At 38.6% G+C, this 18729-nt stretch overlaps 2 protein-coding genes across 3 annotated transcripts in view; both read left to right on the top strand.

Moving 5' to 3' along the window:
* LOC114654914 (aldo-keto reductase family 1 member B1-like) overlaps positions 1–2678 on the top strand; it is a 96196-nt gene extending 93518 nt beyond the window's left edge. For both annotated transcript variants that reach the window (XM_051929597.1, XM_028805769.2), the window contains exons 9-10: positions 1675–1757; positions 2155–2678. In XM_051929597.1, the coding sequence (XP_051785557.1) occupies positions 1675–1757; positions 2155–2197 (126 nt within the window). In that variant the 3' untranslated portion in view covers positions 2198–2678. The remainder of the gene's footprint in view (positions 1–1674; positions 1758–2154) is intronic.
* The window catches only part of LOC114654919 (aldo-keto reductase family 1 member B1-like), a 227614-nt gene that overhangs the window by 125295 nt on the left and 83590 nt on the right, over positions 1–18729 (top strand). The window lies entirely within an intron of this gene.

Genomic DNA, 18729 nt, shown 5'->3' with positions numbered 1-18729 from the left:
GGGTAATGTGCTTCTTTGCCACTTGATGTGTAGCCATTAATGTAAAAGGAAAAAACATGTCTGAATAAAGGTCATACAGGCATCTTTGGAGATAAAAAATGGTGTCTTTTCTTAGAAAAAAAAACTATTTTGTTATTTTACTTTATTAAAGTAAGTTTATTTTACATTGTTGGTGTAGCAGATAGAGGCGTGGTCCACCTCTTGAACCCTCAGGTACCACTCTGAACACCAGGTGACTGTACAATAATTATTTATTTTTCTACTGTACCATGCACAAAGCACTCTCCACACCACCCTCATAAACACTATTCTCCAACAATAAACAATACTCTCTCCTCCTCACCCAGACATTTGCCACCCTACCTCCCAGCTCAGCTCAGTGTCTGGGCTTTCCCACAGTCCTTTTATATGCCCTGACCCGGAAGTGGTTCCTGGCCAAACCCACAAGTCCTTATTCCCTCCGGGTCAGGGTAAACAGTCCTTTCCTCACCCCGGGAGCACGTCGTTCCTTCCTGTCACGTGACTGTGACGTACTCCCGGGTTATAGGGCACATAAGAGCCCACGAGCCCCCCTACAGCGACTCCCGGTGGTCCCCAAGGTATCCAGCAGGGCTGTGTATACAAACTACATAGTCCATGAGGCCCTGCTGGAACTCGGGGCACAATCATGCTGTCCGGAGGGCTCCTCCTGGCGGCCTGGGGGTGGCGACCGGAGTCTGTAGCCGGTCGTCCATCACACTGGTTATATAATCACAGTTTGGTAAATTCAGCTTAATAATATAATTTATGAATACAGACTACTGTTATGCCACATAATTAATATATATATATACTAGCTGTGTAAGCCTGTGCTGTAAAAAGCCAGGGGTCCTAGAAACTATTGAAATGGTCAGAAAAAAAATTGAAATGTAGAGATGTCAGGTAATTGAAAGGAACTACTGTACTCTGGGCGTCTCTCTCCTAGGAGGATTTGTTTTGCCGACATGCTCACATCGCTTGTGTATTAGCGGCGGGAAAAAAAGTAAAAGGGTTACCGTTTTGCCATTGTTAGCGGCTAATCGACTTTGTCTTTCTTTTGAGGTTTCGTTTTGCTGATGTGCTGGCCTTGCTTGTGTTATTAGCGGCTAAGTGAGTTTTCTGTTTCTTCTCTGGCAGAGCCCTTAGCCCAACTCCACCTCTCACTTCCGGGCCGGACAGACAGGCACACACACTTCCACGCATAGATGTTTATATATAAGATAAGCTGAAATTTACACACAGCTTAAAATCTGAAAAGTGTGCTTAACAAATAGTTTATAAAACAATAAAATTTCAATCCTTGTGATTGCTGTCTAATAGTGATTCTCAATGTGGCTATGTCTTATGGCCTGTATAGTTTTATTATAAAGGCAGCCTTCTATGCTTTAAAGTAAAACTGAAGGTAACAAAAAGATCAAAAAAGCTCAGCTAAACAGATTGACCTGCGCATGTTTACTAGGGAGTTGTGCAGTAAAACTTGTATTTTTCTGTCATTCTGAAGCTTGGTTTTTGTAATGGTTTTGATTGGCAGGAAACTAAATTGATACTGTACATTTAGTTATATTAGCAAATCAAAGACTTTGCAAATGAAAATGTCAGAATAATTTATGTGGAAAGTGAAAATCATAGAGTAAACACATTATTTTATTTCAACAGATTTTTGATTTTGAACTAAGTAAGGAGGAAATGAATGTTATCTTGAGCTTCAACAGGAACTGGAGGGCGCTGCCAATGGAATGGTGAGTCTGCCAAATTAAATTCAGAACACATTATAAAGGAGAAAAGCGACTTCCATGGAGGAATGTTGGTTTTGGGTACCACTGAAGCCTACAATGTTAAACACTTGGTTTGAAGTTTATTATTTTACTATTTTTTTATATTTTTTATTAAAATTCAGTAATCTTTTCAGTTTCTTTTTTGAGGTGCACAGTTTAATGTGAAAATATAAATTTATCCCACTTTAGAGGAACTCTGTAATAGGAACCAAGTGTTAACATACCGTTCTTAGTGCATATTTTTGTTGCTGTTCATGCAGACCATAACATTGCTGAACCAACATTATGTAAATACCACAAATATAACAAGTGGTTGTACAGAATCAAAGCCTTCCTTAAAGTTTTATGTTCTGATTTTCAGGGGCGTGAAGCACAAAGATTACCCTTTTCGTGAAGAATACTAAGGAAGCTGTGATTTACCTGAAGGAGAAACAATAAGCTCATGCTTTGTGGTTTATAGATAAGCATGCATTTATTTATTTGCTTTACCCTAATAAATACCTACAGTATGTTTATTAAAAAAAAGATTCATATATCTTACACATATCTAATTTTTTAAAAAAAAGGATGTATAAGAGAATTAGTGGGTGTATTGTAGTTTGGTCAAAACAGACATTTGCTTGGTTTTAAACCTTCGTCAGATCTTTTAGTACTTTTATCTTTAGTCATCTGAAAGATGGAAACTGCTTCTGCTATTTGTAATTATTATCGATACAGGTGTAAAGTACAAATACATTTTAGGATGTAATCATTCTTTATTTTTCAACTTGCAGATCATATATACAATCAATGGCATTTTGTATTCCAAAATAAAAACTCTTCCATCTAGCTTGTTTACATCTGTTGTATATTCTCTGCTACTTCTATTAAACATTCAATAATCAAGTTGCATTGACTCACTTTTTTACTTAATATTTTTATACTGACTTAACATTAACAGTGCTTAAGAATGACATGTTATCCTGGTGACTATAAAATTGCCACATACTGTAAGTTCCTCAAGCAATTTATTACCGCTTATATTTTAAACAAGTAAGAAAATGCCAGCATGGCATAACATTCATATGCATTCAGAGACTTGGTTAGCTCAGCTGGTTTGAAAGTTCACTATTTGACCCCCAGCTACTTGAGTCCATTCAGAATCATCCCAGCTCAATTTGCTAGGGGTTCCCTTATTATATGCGATACCAGTGTCGCTTGCCTGTACTGCCCCGTATTCTTTGAGAAGACAGATCCCAAGCTGTCACAGATACTGGTCTATCTTCTCCAGTGGCACACTGGCTGTCTCCTCTGGTTCATCAATCACCATCTTGATTTTCTTGGTGATCTGCACTAAAGCTTGGATGGGTCATAAAACTCTCTCGAACGTCTTCAATATAAATTATTTATTTTGGCCGGTGATGAGGACAGGGTTCCACGAGCCTTACCTGCGCATGCGTCGTCAGGTGTCTCTCGGGAGTGAGGTGGAAGTTCACCACCCTTGCCTGAGCTACTTTAGCGGCAGGATCCCAGCACACACTCTCCTCCCTCTTACCTGCTTCACAGAAAGCTTCTTGGCCCTCCACTGCCCGCTCGTCCGCCAGGTAAATCCCATTGGGATAAGGCTCCAGGTTCTCTTCCACCAGCTGTGGTTCCTCTGCGAACAGCGGGTCCTCGTCCTCCCTGGACCTCGTTCCGTTGTCATCCCTGGAATGGTATTCTTCGGCCACCAATATGCTTCCTGGGCGCTCTCCCCTTATGAGGTAGGCACACGAACAGCGCTACAACACTCCCAGGGCAAACTCTCCCTGGGTCTGGTACCTATCTCCTGGATTCTGTCTCCTGGAGGCAGCTTCCCTTGCCTGGCTGCTTCTTCAGGCAAATGGATCCCTTGGCCGATGATGGGCTTTTTCTGATTGCCCGCTATCTTCAGGTTGCGCCTGACCTTCTTCCTTCCTATCGGAGGGGAGTGGTGCTTGCGTGAGCCTATGGCGGCTTTCAGGGTGAGCCATTGATCGTTGTGCGTGTGCATGTACCACGGTGCAGTGGCCTGTGTGTGCCTTGTTCTGCTGCCTACTGTGTCGGGCTACCACAAAATATTTTTTATAACAGGTCCCCTGCCAGTTAACGGCCAGGAGGTCCCATCTGGGATGCCATTGTGATAAACTACCTCGACACAGATAAACAAGCAGACTCACAAGACTCTCTTCTGCTGCCTCTACTCCACCCTTCGCAAACTCTGTCCTCTGACTCCGGCTCCCAGAATGAAGGGAGGCGGCCCCGTTTATGTTTCACCCGGATGTGCTCTAGGTGCTCTTTGATGATCTTTCTGAAGCACTTCCTGGTGTGGCAAAAGTGCTGCATCCACCTGAATTCTCTTCCGGCAAGACTTCCAGGTGTGGCGGAAGTGCTGCAGTCCATATCTCCGGAATTGTCCAAGCGCACTCTGGCGTTGGCCACAGACCCCAACAGGGTTGAGTTTCCAAGCTCCAATTCTGTGGCCCCAATGCATACCAGGGGGACTGCCTTCTCATGTCCTGGGGGAAGTATTGCCTCTCTCCTGGTCCTTCCATCCTCTGGGCAAGAGCTCCAGCTGTCCGCCACTATATATATACAGTCGACCCTTGATATACGACCGGCCTGACATGCGAACAACTTGCTTTACGACCAAAATTTTTGTTTTGATTTACGACCAACATCTTGCGTTACGACCCGAATGCGGTCACATGTATCCGCTTGTGCGATTGTAAACAAACAGCCGAGAGCGTTCGTAAGCGTCAGTCGGAGCCCAAATACATGTGTTTGTGGACGTAATTTCGGTCAGTGCAGTGATTTATATAATTTATTTCGATAATTGCTAAGGAAGGAAGCGAAGGTAATGAAGGTAAAGAAAGTGATCACAATCGAAACGAAGAAGGAAATTCTGTGGAAATATGAGAGTGATGTTCGTGTGACCGATCTCGCTAATATGTACAGCATGTCGAAATCCACCATCTCGACCATTTTACAAAGAAAAGATTTGTATAAGGAGGCTCCTTCCAAACAATAACCACCTTCCATTTCATTCTCCTCCTCCTTCCTTCCTGCAAGCCAAAGATGTCAACTTAAATGGTGAGTACAGTATGAAATTGTTGTTTCTGGTAGGCTAGGCACTTTTTATAACTTTTTGGTTAGTACATTAGAAAAAGTATTGGTGTTTTTGGTAAATTATGCACATTATACAACCCTTTTCTATTAAAAAAAGTTAAGTAAGTGTTGCTGTGGGCGGTTCGGAACACATTAAGGGCATTAAGGGAAAAATAGTCTTGACTTACAACCAACTTGAGTTACAACCAGCCTTCGCGAACGAATTGAGTTCGTAAGTCAAGGGTCCACTGTATATATATTGCGAGACATGCCCGGACACCATCAGACTAACACCACATCTTAATAAAACTATATACGTTTATTCACAGTTCTTCTTACACAACTCAGATCCACACAGCACACTGTGCTCCCAGCACCAGTCACCCCTACTCCGGGCTTTCCTGTAAATGTCCATGGGCCGCCTTTCCTCTCTACATGGGAGCCTCATCCTGCTCCCACTCCCGACTCTAGCTCCCTGATTGTAGGGAGGCAGCCCCTTTTATCTTCACCCGGTTGTGCTCCAGGTGCTTGATGATGTTCTTCTGGCAGCACTTCCTGGTGTGGCAGAAGTGCTGCTCTTGCACCTGGAAGCACTCCGGTCGTCCCTGAAAGGCTCTTCTTCCATCTTCCCGGGTGTGGCGGAAGTGAATGTCCCAAAGGGCCTGAGCCTCCTTGCTCCTCTCCCGTGGTCCTCTCCAGATCCAGGGCGGTTGCCCCCTCATGGCCCAGAGGACAAATACGCCACCTCCCGGTCCTTCCAGGCATCCCGGCTGGGTTTGTCCCCCAGCCGCTTGTGACAATATATATATATATATACATTGATCCCTCCTCGATTGCGGGGGTTGCGTTCCAGAACCCCCCGCAAAATGTGAAAATCCGCGAAGTAAAAACCATATGTTTATATGGTTATTTTTATATTGTCACGCTTGGGTCACAGATTTGCACAGAAACACAGGAGGTTGTAGAGAGACAGGGACTTTACTTTTTTTATCTGTAATCAACCTTTAAACAAAAAGAAGCTGATAGATGGATGGGTGATTTTCAATAATACCTACAAAAAAACTAAGAGAAGTATTCCCTAAGAAAGGAACACACTTGTAAAATACATATCTTTCATATTTCTAAATAAGGATAAACAGTTTAACAGCTACAAGTTGAAATAAATTATTTATAAAGCAATGTTATTTCATTAATCATCAATTGTTCCACTATCAAAACCTTTGTCTAAATGATTCTGTGTCTTGTACGGTGCCCAACAGCAATGCACACGCCTTTGCATTTGTTATCATTTTGTTCCTGGAGCTGACAGTGTACACATAATTAAATGGCAGCAGTTGCTTTAATCTGATAAGGTTAGCAGAGTGGACTGAAACCATTTTGCATCTGTGTAATATTTGTGGTGATTATTTATCTACAACTAAGTGGCCATAGTGCCTTCTTTCAATTTCTTTTTACACTTCAAATTATACATTTGCAATAATACATCTCTTAGAGGATATAGTTACTTAATACACTATTTGTAAAGAAAGGCACTAGACGTGAATGAATGTGTAAAGGAATCTGGTGGTAAGAAAATGGAAGGAATGTGCTGATTTTAAAGCCGATAGATATAACTGTTATGCAATGTCTGAAGATCTAAAGTTGTTTGGTATTCCTTTATTTCAATCTTTAAAATTAACCAATGTTAAATGAGATAAACCTGTTTAACCTCAGTAATGAAGTCATATGGTTAGAAGGCTCTTTAAATCTGGAGGTGCTACACTATACATTTATAGGACACTAGCCATCCCCCGCAACTTCACCTGTGTATTAGTGAAACAGGACAGTGAGGAGGGCCCTGTCCAGCTCTCTACTCCTGACGTCACTCTTCCCCCTCCCATCAGGCCCGATGAGTCTCTCTCAGATTTGCGCTAATAAATCGGTACTGCAAGCAAACTATAATACTCAACGGAATGTTCAAGCAAATTATAGAAAAACACCCGATCTAAATCTGTTAAGTAGTTCTCTCGTGAAAAGCGGACAGACATACAAACGGCTCTAAAAAAACTATTGGACCACAAAATTTTTAAAACCGTTTCTTAGAGAGCACCTATGGGCCAAGGGTAACGTACATTCTAAATTTCAAGTCCAAAGTCCTCATGGTTCGGGAGATTTCGTGATGAGTGAGTCTGTGGTATTTGGCTTTTATATACATAGATTCCTGGCTACTAATTGCATTACTTTCACAGTATTTTACTGTATTATTATATATTATCTTATATATAAACGTCTACGCGTGGAAGTGTGTGTGTCTGTTTGTCATGTCCGGAAGTGAGAGGTGGAGTCAGGGTAAGGGCTTCACCTCCAAGGATACAGAAAACTCCCCCTAAAAACTAGCCCCTAATAACACATGCGAGGCCAACACATCAGTAAAACAAAACCTCAGAAGAAAGACAAAGTCGATTAGCCCCTAACATCGGCAAAACGATATCCCTTTTACTTTTTCTCCCTCCGCTAATGCACAATCGATGTGAGCATGTCGGCAAAACAAATCCTTCTAGGCGAGAGACGCCCAAAGTAGTTCCTTTCAATTACCTGACATCTCTACATTTCAATTTTTTTTCTGACGATTTCAATAGTTTCTAGGACCCCAGACTTTTTACAGCATGGGCTTATACAGCTAGTATATAATATTACTGTATATTACAACAAAAATACAATACTGTAATGTGATTTCACAGTAAACTGGGCCACAAACCTAATATAATGTAGCAGTATGCTATTGTTGAATTACCGTAATTACCTGATTTTTTTACATGTTAATTGTACTAGTACAACAATTTAATAACCAGTAATTGACTGTAAATTTGCAGTCAAATTTTTTACTCTAGTAACAAGACTTAATAAAAGCATAAAACAATGTGGTCCGTAACCTAACAGTTAAATGACTGAGCAATAATGTTGCCGTCAGACATTCACACCATCAATTTCATCCATTGATACAACATCAATGTTTAGTAAAGCAGTTTCATGTTATGTGGTGGAAAAAGAACAGTTGCTTTTGTGATGTAGGGTGCGCTACAGGTTCACAAGTTTATCCAAAAAAAATAACACCATTAATCTTCTTTGTAAAAGCCAATCTTAGAAAGCTAATGTTTGATGTTAAACTCATATGTTTTCTTGATTTCAATAACTTAGCATCAGATTCGTATAGCCTTTTACCCCCATAAGTTAACATGAGATAGAACTTTCTTAGCTACATCTGAAGTGTTACTTAAGCCAGTTAGGAAATAGTCTTATTGCTGTTATATATTTTGCAAATAGGAGATGGCACATGGTTTTCTGACTGTGTTTAACATGCTTATGTGCTTAGCGTGCCTCAAGTGCGAATGTATGACCAAAATGAAACAAGATATATCAGTCTTAAATAGAATTTTTCTTTTCTTTAATATTGTTTTTTCTCTATTTTTGTGTGAACTGTTTTGCTTTGAAATTTTACTAAAACTTTCAAAGATTTGTCTGTGGAATTATATGAACACACATCACACTGGTGCTTGAATCATCCTGTGAAGCAAACTAAAAACTGCAGAACTTTGGTGATTTTGGAAAAAATGCAGCTATAATCTTCCACAACCACAAATAACCTTTGGCACACAGAAAAATAAGTATGCTAGCCATATTTATGTTTTTTGTCTCTTACAGTGCAAAGGTTGGGAGTCATGAAGAACAATTTACAGTGCTGCTGCAAAGGGGATGTTACTTCATGCAAATTTGGTTTTCTGTACCATTGTGATTTTACAGCAATACAATTACTCTCAAAAATAGTCCTGTACTGTGAAAAAACTAATTGATAAACACTGCTTAAAATTAAGTGTATGTGTATTTAAATTTTTAAAATCATTGTTTTAGCCATTGTTAAAATCATTAAAAACCATAAAAACATTAAAATCATTGTTTTAGCCATTAATGTAATGTATTTTTGCAGATATATTTTACAGTGTATTCAATTACCATATATACTCGCGTATAAGTAGGGTCTTGAAACCCGAAAATCAATCATAAAATCAGACCCTGACTTATACATACAACACTTAATTTTTTTTTTTTTTTTACATCTTCTTGCCTCCTCCAATCTCGCACCAGTTTCTCAGACACATGGAATTTTGTTGCAGCGCACTTACCAATTTCTTTTGCCACTTCAACAACTGTTAATTTAAAACCAGCTTCATATTTTCTTCTGATCGAACGCTCCATTGTAGATAAGGGATGCTGTTACGATAAAGGTGTATAAGGGTGTGAGATACAAAAACACAAAACAGTGCAAACGTCACTTCTGAATAGTTCGGGTATTACTGTGTGGACACAAAGGCACAGTACATAGAAACAAAAGGCAGTGTGCTCCGTGGCTACTCTCTCAGGTGGGCATTAGCATATCATAATCTCTTAGACCAATAGTGTGATTTTTCTGCATTCGACTTGAACAACCGACATTATAAAATACTGGAAATTATATGGTGAAATCAAGTCCCGACTTATCCGTGGGAGAACTTAAACATGAGTATGTATAGTATTTCCCTCAAAATTTATATCAAGTTGAGTTTTGAAGGATCCTAAACTCTTTCTCCTGTCCACCTCACAATTTGGTCACTTAGTCCTTGTGTCTCTGGTTCTCTGTGTGAATGAAAACTTTGTAATGTTTGTGTGCTGTCATGCAAGTCCCCATGTCCCTGTAGCCAGGATTTCATTTTTAACTGCCATCTTACCACACAAATAAGTGAAATGCTTTGAAAATGCACAAGTTGAAAATGTCCCACAATGCAAAGCAGACCAGACAAAACAGAATTTTGCAGTAATTTGCTGTCTTATGACAGAAGATGGCTTAACCTGCTGCGATTACACAATACAAGTTCATTACAGTGATTGTTAAAAATCATAAATAACTCCTGTGAAATGCAGGCAATTTTATGCATATGATATACTACTTCCTTTTTTAACCACCAGAAGGCTCCATGCTGTCTAAACAAGACATGCAGATGTTCCTGTGTAATTTTCTGCACTGCCACATTTATGTGAGTGCAAGCTTTGACTGCACTGGCAGGAATGTTTTGAGAACAAATGACTGGGATTTAACATGTTTACTTACTGTAAATGAACACTGATAACATCAGTTCTACCCAAGAAATATTCATTTTAAAATGAAGTTGCACACATTCCCTTTCTCTATTGTTGGAGTTGCTGGATGATGTACATCCTCTCCACATTTGCTATTTTTTTAAAGCTGTTGGCCTTGAAATATTACAAAGATAATGTGGAAAGGAAATCTAAGTGACAGTTTGCTTCACACCTGACCGGCTAGCTTTTGCTGCTTAATCTCCTTAACAAAGATGGCTCCAAACTTCTCCAATCGACTAGCATGCTCTTAATGGTTTGTTCCTGCTATGCACATAATACTGTCCATACACTGAATGACATTACAGTGCACAGTATATAATAACTTTCTAAAATGTGAATAATCCAATTCAGTGTTGAAGTATGGATTGAGTAAACAGGTTATTAAAATGCAGGGATGGATGGAACGCTCCTAAGTTTTATTTAACCAGTTATCAAGCGTTACTTCTTAAACTGTTAGTACTTGGGTGGTATCTCTATTTGTTATTAAGTGCAGGCCTACCTCCTTAATGCATTTTACAGCTGACTGACTTGCACTGTATTAGACAGCTGTCAGTGATATCTTTTTTAACACTTTTTTTATTTTATGAATTTTAACACAAGAAAGAATAAATAAATACTACAGAAAATGTAAATGGGTCATTGTTTAAAAATTTAATTTAAAGAAAGACTTTTAAAATTTTTACCAATTAAAACTCTTTCACACAATACATTTTAAAGTGAAATCCCTCATTTAAAAAGTCAAGTTTAAGTTTTCATTTATATAAAACTCGATTCTTCTTTCTGCCTTAAGTAGCAATTTAGAAATGTGGCTTTATAGAATAATTTCTGTCACATGTAAAGAAAGCAGTAAAATTCGGACCCGCATATTGTAATCGATATGCTACATGTGTCATGATTACTGAATTTAACTGCCTTACTTTGAAACCTTTACCCTTCTTACCTAAAAAATTACTGAACACAGTAACAGTGGAGAGGTCATCATGGTCTGCCTTTGGTGAGAAAGTCAGATGAATCCTACAGTCACCTGTTGGCCTTGAACAACTGGTTGAGAGGCTTCTGCAAGAGTCAAAATATAGGTTTCATCAGTTGCAGCTCGCGTATAGGCACTGTGGAACTGCAGCACCCCCTATTTCCACTTGATATTATCAATAAAATTTAATATAATGAGTCCTTTTTTCTTTAATTCTTTCTTTATACTTGTACAATATATAATCCTTAAGCTTAATGTCAGTAGCCATCCCCCAGTTTATGAAAAAGATACAAAAATCTTTGTATGGAACTGTGCGCTTCACAGTTCCAGTGGCGCGGTGTTTGGCTGTTGTGCGCATGCGCACATAGGAAGCTGCACACGAGGCTGCGAGGGAGAGAGAGCACTGTCGCAGTGCCGACCCTGGCGTGCTGGTGGAAGGTAGTGGGTTTTTTTTTTACTCCACGTGTGTTGTGCTTAAAAACCGTGTACCATATTCTTGAATGTGATAAAGTGTAGAATTAGATTATTATCCTGCTTCCAGCTATTCTATTTGATACATTTTTTTCTGTTTCTGGATAAATTTTCTTTTTATACATGTTTGTTTCCTTTTACACAATTTTAAAACAAAGGCTAAAAATTTTCTGGAGCAGCACCCCCACTAATTTTAGCTACGAGCCGCCACTGGGTTTCATGAACAACTAGGATGTTTTCTGTGAGAGACTGTGTTTCTTCAAGCGAGATGGTCTGCATTCTAACAGATTTGGTGCCTGGGTTCACACCAAAAACATTTTGAAGGTAAACTATCTTTCCTAACTATGTAAAGTTAGTCCAAATGTTTTCCATAATGCCATGCTAGGATGTGATAATTCTATATTGAGTTCACCTACTGTATAAATGTGCATTGTATTGGCACTATAATAACAAACCGTAGTCTAACTAAAAAACCCAGAAAAAGTGGTATAAATGCAAATAATTTAATTACCATATAACCTTTAGATGTACACTGTATTATAACTATAACAACAGATTAGATAGGGTACATAAAAAAATATGCACAAAGCATCATTAACACAAATAACTTAATTACTATTTCAAGCTGCCATAACACTCCCAATTCAGCTCTGCTCTTCCAAGACCATAAACGTGGCTTTACTAAATATTAGAGTGTTGACCAGCTAGACTTTTTACATTAATGATATTATCATGTGATAGTGTAAGAAAGTCGATTTTCCTAAATGAAATGCGGCCCGGCTCAGATGTTGTGCCAGTGTTAATTGAAGCGGCTCTTCCAAATTACAGTTTTGCTCATTCGGTTCCCCAAGGCAAAAATGATGACGGTTTAGTGAGTATTTACTTGAGCTGATTAAACTGTAAAGATGCTGGTTTTGGTACTTTCATGTCTTTCAAGCATTGAGCAAGGACCCTCCCAGTCTCTCATATTGACCATTTATAGACCTCGTAAATATAATGCATCTTTTATTAAGGAATTCTCGGACTTAGTGTCTATAATAATAACTAACTATGATAGGTTCCTAATTGTAGACAATTTTACGTTTCATGTGATAACCAGTATGACCTGAAAAACAAGAGAATTCATTAACTTACTGCATCCTTTTGGTCTCAGTCAGCAAGTCAGCCAGCCCACACATAAGGGGGGAAACATGCTGGATTTAGTGATTTCAAATGAATTAAAAGTTGACATGAGGCAGATCGTGGATGTCAGTATATCAGACCATTTTTGCATATTTTTTAATGTAGAAATACTGATTACTACAACTAATGAGAAGTGCATTGTTAAAAAATGTTCTAAATAATCATTTGGATTGTGGTGCTTACCTTACTAATACCAATAGTGTATCCAGTAAGTTGGAATATTTTAATGCTAAGGTGAAAGCTTCAGCTGACCTAGTGGCCCCTGAAAAAACAATTTAAGAACTCCTCCAGCACTCTTATACCTTGGAAGTTCCAAAGAGTGTCTGATTTAAAGAGAACATGCCAGAGAGCTGAGCATAAATGGAGAAAAATGAAACTGATAGCCCACATTGAAATATCGAAGACACAAATAACTGACTAACAATGCAGTCTATCTTGAGATGCAGTCCTATTTCTGTAAAATTATAAATAGTAATGATGATGCTAGTAGTCCAACAGTTTTATTTTCACCTATTGATCATCTTCTAAACCCACCTCACTGTATGGAATGCCTCCAAAAAACTACTATGAGGCTTTTGCTATATTTTTAAACAAAATAAATTATATTAGAAATAATATAGTACATCCACAAGAGTTAATCCTGTTGAATCACAGCATTTCTTTTTAAGCGAGTTAAATTCTTTTGTTGGAATATATCTACCCAAACTGTGCAGGATCATTTCTCAGCTGAAATCTTCAACCTGTGTCCTTGACTCAGTACCATCGGGCTTTTTTAAAGAAGTCTCTGATGTGCTAATTAATAGTTTACTTGACATAGTGAACTCATTATTAGATATTGAAGCCTTCCACGATTGTCTTAAGACTGCAGTTGTTAAACCCCTCTCAAGAAAAATAATCTCAACTCCTCTGTTTTTGACAACTTTAGACCAATTTCTAACCTGCCTTTCTTAAGTAAAATTCTAGGAAAGGCAGTAATTAAGCAGCTAAATGATTATTTGATTCAACATTATTTTCTTGAGAAGTACAGGTATAGTGTCGTGGATTTTATGTTTCATTTTATTTTTTGCTCACACAACAAAAATAAACTTAATCTTACAAGGACAGTTAACAAATTGTATCACTTATATTAGGCTCATAAATATATTTTGCTCATATGGACAGGATAAATTTAACAGTTAAGAAGAAAGGACAATAAAGCATCCTGTTTTCCAGAATTGTACCAGTATGAATCTCAGTAACATTTGTATAAAAGGAGCAGAAAATCCAAGAGATGCCTTAAGTGGTATTGATTACTTTATCACCTGTGAAGAGATAGGTACCTCAGTTTACAGTCAGGAAAAGGAAGACATGGCAATGCTTCAAGCTGTATCCAATTACTTTACAACCTGTAAACAGAAGGAGATATCGGGGTATTAGAATTTCCCAAACCAGTGTACAGCTTGGGACAGGAAGGTTTTTAAAACATCAAAAATGTTATTGTTCGGGAAATGGATGTACTCAAACAGATTAAAGAGTATGAGCAAATTCATCCATCATATTAACACCCAGCCAATCAGTTGTATGTAACAATCACATGCTGCGAAACTCCCATGGAATTTTAAAATAAATATGATGGACTAAACAACAAAAAGACAGAGACATCAGAAGAGAGTGAGAGCGACATCAGAAGAGGACCGAGTGACGTCAGAAGAAGGAGAGAGCGATGTCAAGAGGAGAAGACAGAGCAATTCCTGGAGAAGGCACCAGCAACATACGATCGTTTTCATCTGATCGTCAACTAAAGCATTTAATGAATATCGATAACTAAATCAACACCACCCTGGGACATTTATCTTTGACATCTTTAACTTTTTGTAAAGCTGCAGATCCCTATACTGGAGTTCCACCACACCTGGGAGTGATTCCAGCTAATCATGATGAGCCACCTGGAGCACTCCCAGGTACTGAATAAAAGGAGCTGCCTCACTCCATAAGGGGAGCCAGAGTTGGGTGGGAATAGATGAGGATTTCCAGGAGGTGTGGAGGTGGAAGAGCAGAAAAGAGAAGAAAAGAGAAGAGAGAAGAGAAGAGAGGAGAGGAGAGGAGAGGAGAGGAGAGGAGAGGAAAGGAAGGGAAGGGAAAGGAAAGGAAAGGAAAGGAAAGGAAAGGAAAGGAAAGGAAAGGAAAAGGACTGTGCTTGAAGTAAGAATTTACATTTTTTTGAGAACCTGGAGCACTGAGGAAGTGCCATATGATCTAAGCTGCAAGGTTTATCAAGCCGAAGATTTGAAAATGATTTGAATAGGAATTTAAATAACAATAAAAAATGACTTAAATAACAGACAATAAATAATAACTTAAATAATGAACATTGCATTAAATTAAGACATTCATTCCTTGATTAATTGCCTGTAACCAAGGATGTTGAGCCTTTGTATGTTTGAATATATTCTTGGAGAAAAAAAGTAATATTTAGGTCTGAGATATATCTAAGACATCGTACATTGTTTGTGTCTATGATGAGTAAGTCTCTTGGAGTACTAGGGAAAGCAGACTGTGCATGTGTTATTCATACAGTACTTGTGTAGGTTAAAGTGTTAGAAAACAACGTGCATGTGTACCCATCTTGAATACAGAACTTTTGTGGTTGTTTTTTTTGTGTGCATGCGTATATCTATGTATGTGTGTGTTAATTTTTAGGTGAGACAGTAAAACCAACCTGGTAACGAACCTGATGAGTACACTTATTCCTGAAGAAAATGGGTAAAGGATTAGTAGAGGGAAATGCCATGATGATGCAACACGTTTCAGTCAGGTTTTAGAACAAACCATAGAACAGAAACAGCACTGCTTAAAGTAGTAAATGATTTGGGGTTAATACGGACAGAGGTCACATATCTGTACTTGTTCTCTTAGACTTGAGTGCAGCATTTGACACAATAGATCACAGTATTCTTATAAAATTGCCTTAAATAGTAGACGGGCTTCTCTGGAATCATGTTAAATTGGTTTCAGTCTTACTTAACAGGTAGAAAATTCTTTGTTAGTTGTGGTGATTGTACTTCAAACATACGTGATATTGTATATAGTATACCACAAGGATCTATTCTATTTATAACACAAGCACATGTGAAAACTCACTACTGCTTATCAACCTCCAATAGTCCAGGGGTTGAACATGAAGAATGTATGTGAGGTTTATGTGTGAGAACTGACAGTATACTATATACAATCCAGCACAGCATTTATCTCAGGAGCAGTAGTAGATCCCCCTTCTGTTACTCATAACAAAAATGATAAATCGTTTAATAAAATAAATGCAGTTAACGTTCATAGAGTAGTCATTTAAATTATAATGGCCTAATTAAGTGTACAAAAGACATTGTGAACTCAGGTTGGGTTTTAGAGTTAAACATTGTGTGACAGGTGGCCACAGCCATTACCTGGCCGGGACGCCAATGGAATGGAAGGACCGGGGGAGAGAGCACCTGCAAGGCACTCCCTCCCCTGGGACGCTAGGGGGCAGCCCTGCTGGGTGGCTGTGGCACCACGGATTCCTGCAGGACAGATTGGGAATGGGAATTTGGAGCAGCTCTGCTGGGTTCCGTGGGGGCCACCAGGGGGAGCTGCAGATCCCTGTACTGGAGTTCCACCACACCTGGGAGCGATTCCAGCTAATCATGATGAGCCACCGGGAGCACTCCCAGGTACTGAATAAAAGGAGCTGCCTCACTCCATAAGGGGAGCCAGAGTTGGGTGGGAATAGATGAGGATTTCCAGGAGGTGTGGAGGTGGAAGAGCAGAAAAGAGAAGAAAAGAAAAGAAAAGAGAAGAGAAGAGAGGAAAGGAAAGGAAAGGAAAGGAAAGGAAAGGAAAAGGACTGTGCTGTACGTACTGTGCTGTGGGGAACAGGGTAAAGTGCTCCCCAACTGTAAATAAACATGTGTGCTGTGTGACAACTTGTGTCTGCCTGTCTGTGTTGGGTAGGGTGGCTGGTACACCCCCTGGTGGTCCAATATAGCAATGAAAGTGCTTTAGTTTACATAAAAATTGACAAGATGTAATGGAGGTATTGTGCCCATGCTTATTGTATATTTCTAAAAATGAGTGCTGACACAGCATTCATATTTAGTCTAAAACAGTGAGCTGGCCTCTCTGGCACTATCACAAGATGGATTCAGTCATATGAAACTGGGAGTAACTAAGTTTTTCTTTTTTAGTTGATTAGAATGAAGGACATTCTTCTGATTATATGCTCACAGTATAGCACAACAACTTGACTTAAGGGAAAATTGTATTTGTGCAGCATAACAAAATCTCACACTTCTGTGACATTTAAACAAAACTGCTCTTTAACAGAATACTCCTGCAAAATATGGATTAATACAAAGTGGGTAGCCTATGTCCTGTAAACAGCAAATGTCAGTGAAAGCAACATAATGAAAAAACCTGGAACAAATTAGATTGAGATTAATCTAGGATGGGTAAATGTCAGACTGCGTTCTGTTAAAGATATTTGTTTCTAATGTGCTTACCAAAAAGATCAATCTTGAAGTTAAAAAGAAACACAAAATCCTTTATAGCTGTTTTCTGAAAAAGCTTGACAAAGAAAACATAATGGCAACTTACAAATACATTCCGCTTTTAAAGGAAACTATAAAGACTTTATTTATCATGTCATAACTTAGGATTACCACCACAGAAGTAGTTAATTTATCTTCACTAAATTTCTTTTCTTCTCATGCACAGTGATTTTTGTCCTCTGTATGTCTGCCAAGCAAATGCTCTTGTTACGTACCTGGCAGACTTTTCTCTTGCTTCTTTCATTTATAACTTTCTACAAGGAAAAAGAAAAAAGGGTGACTATGCAATGCTTATCTTTATCTATTTAGGGTGCATTTAAGAAGTAATAACTTGTTATGTAGCAATATTTCTCACTTTAGTCATGAATCATGTATATTTCATTATCTAAGAAAATATTTATTGCTACTTTCTAGGAAGGTCGTTCATTTTGGTAGTGGTTAAGGTGTGAAACTGTTAGCCATCAGCCTGCAAGTTTAATCCTGAACAAGCTACTTAATCAGACAGCACTCCAATGTTCAAAGTTTAAACATGATTGTTTTTCACTAATTGTGATTTAGGGCAAAAGTGTCAGCTAAATATATAATTTAAAGCACTGATCAGCAGTACAAAGGTAATTATAATACCCTAACTTCATGTAGCAATGACTGAATAAATCTGCTTGTGTACTACAGCTTTTTTATGGTATACTTTGAAAGAGGCACCAGACAAATCATATTTCAAAGTATTTAGTTAAGATGGCTGTTTTGAAGGTAGCTGAGAAATTATTATTATAATGTGTACAGTGGTACCTCTGGTCACAACCGTAATTCGTTCCAAAACTCTGGACGCGACCAAATCGTACCCGAACATAATTTCCCCATAAGATTGTATGTAAATACAATTAATCCGTTCCAGACTGTATGAACTGTATGTAAATATATATATTTTTTTAAGCACAAAAATAGTTAATTATACCATAGAATGCACAGTGTAATAGTAAACTAAATGTAAAAACATTGAATAACACGGAGAAAACCTTGAACAACAGAGAAAACTAACATTGTAAGAGTTTGTGCTAGACCCTTACGAACCGCTTGCTGTAAACACTTTTTTTATAAGTTTTAAGCACAGGGAAAAAAAATGAAATGCCACTTCTCTTGCGAAACTTTTCAAACCATCCTCTACTGGCTTTAAGTTCCTCACCTTCGCCATTCGAAGAAGGATTATTTTTCAGTAAATCGCCATGAATCTTCCTGGCTTTCTCGCATATGATCGGCTCGCTTCTGCTATCCTCTGCAAGTTGCTTCTCATTCAACCACACTAGCGACAGTTTTTCCACCTCTTCCAGCACTTGAGGCCTCTGCTTGGTTAACATTGTAACTCCTTTTGCAACATCAGCTGCTTTGTTAGGCCCTGTATATGCGAACAAAAGAAAATGGGAAACGGAGAATGGGAAATCATTGGCGCGTACGAAACTGGCCGCCAGTGTTTTTGTTCGACACCAGAGTGTGTGGT

The sequence above is a fragment of the Erpetoichthys calabaricus genome, chromosome 1, assembly GCF_900747795.2.
Source record: "Erpetoichthys calabaricus chromosome 1, fErpCal1.3, whole genome shotgun sequence".
NCBI lineage: Eukaryota > Metazoa > Chordata > Cladistia > Polypteriformes > Polypteridae > Erpetoichthys > Erpetoichthys calabaricus.
The sequence above is the reverse complement of the archived record's forward strand: the minus strand, read 5'-3'. Positions and strand labels throughout refer to the sequence as shown.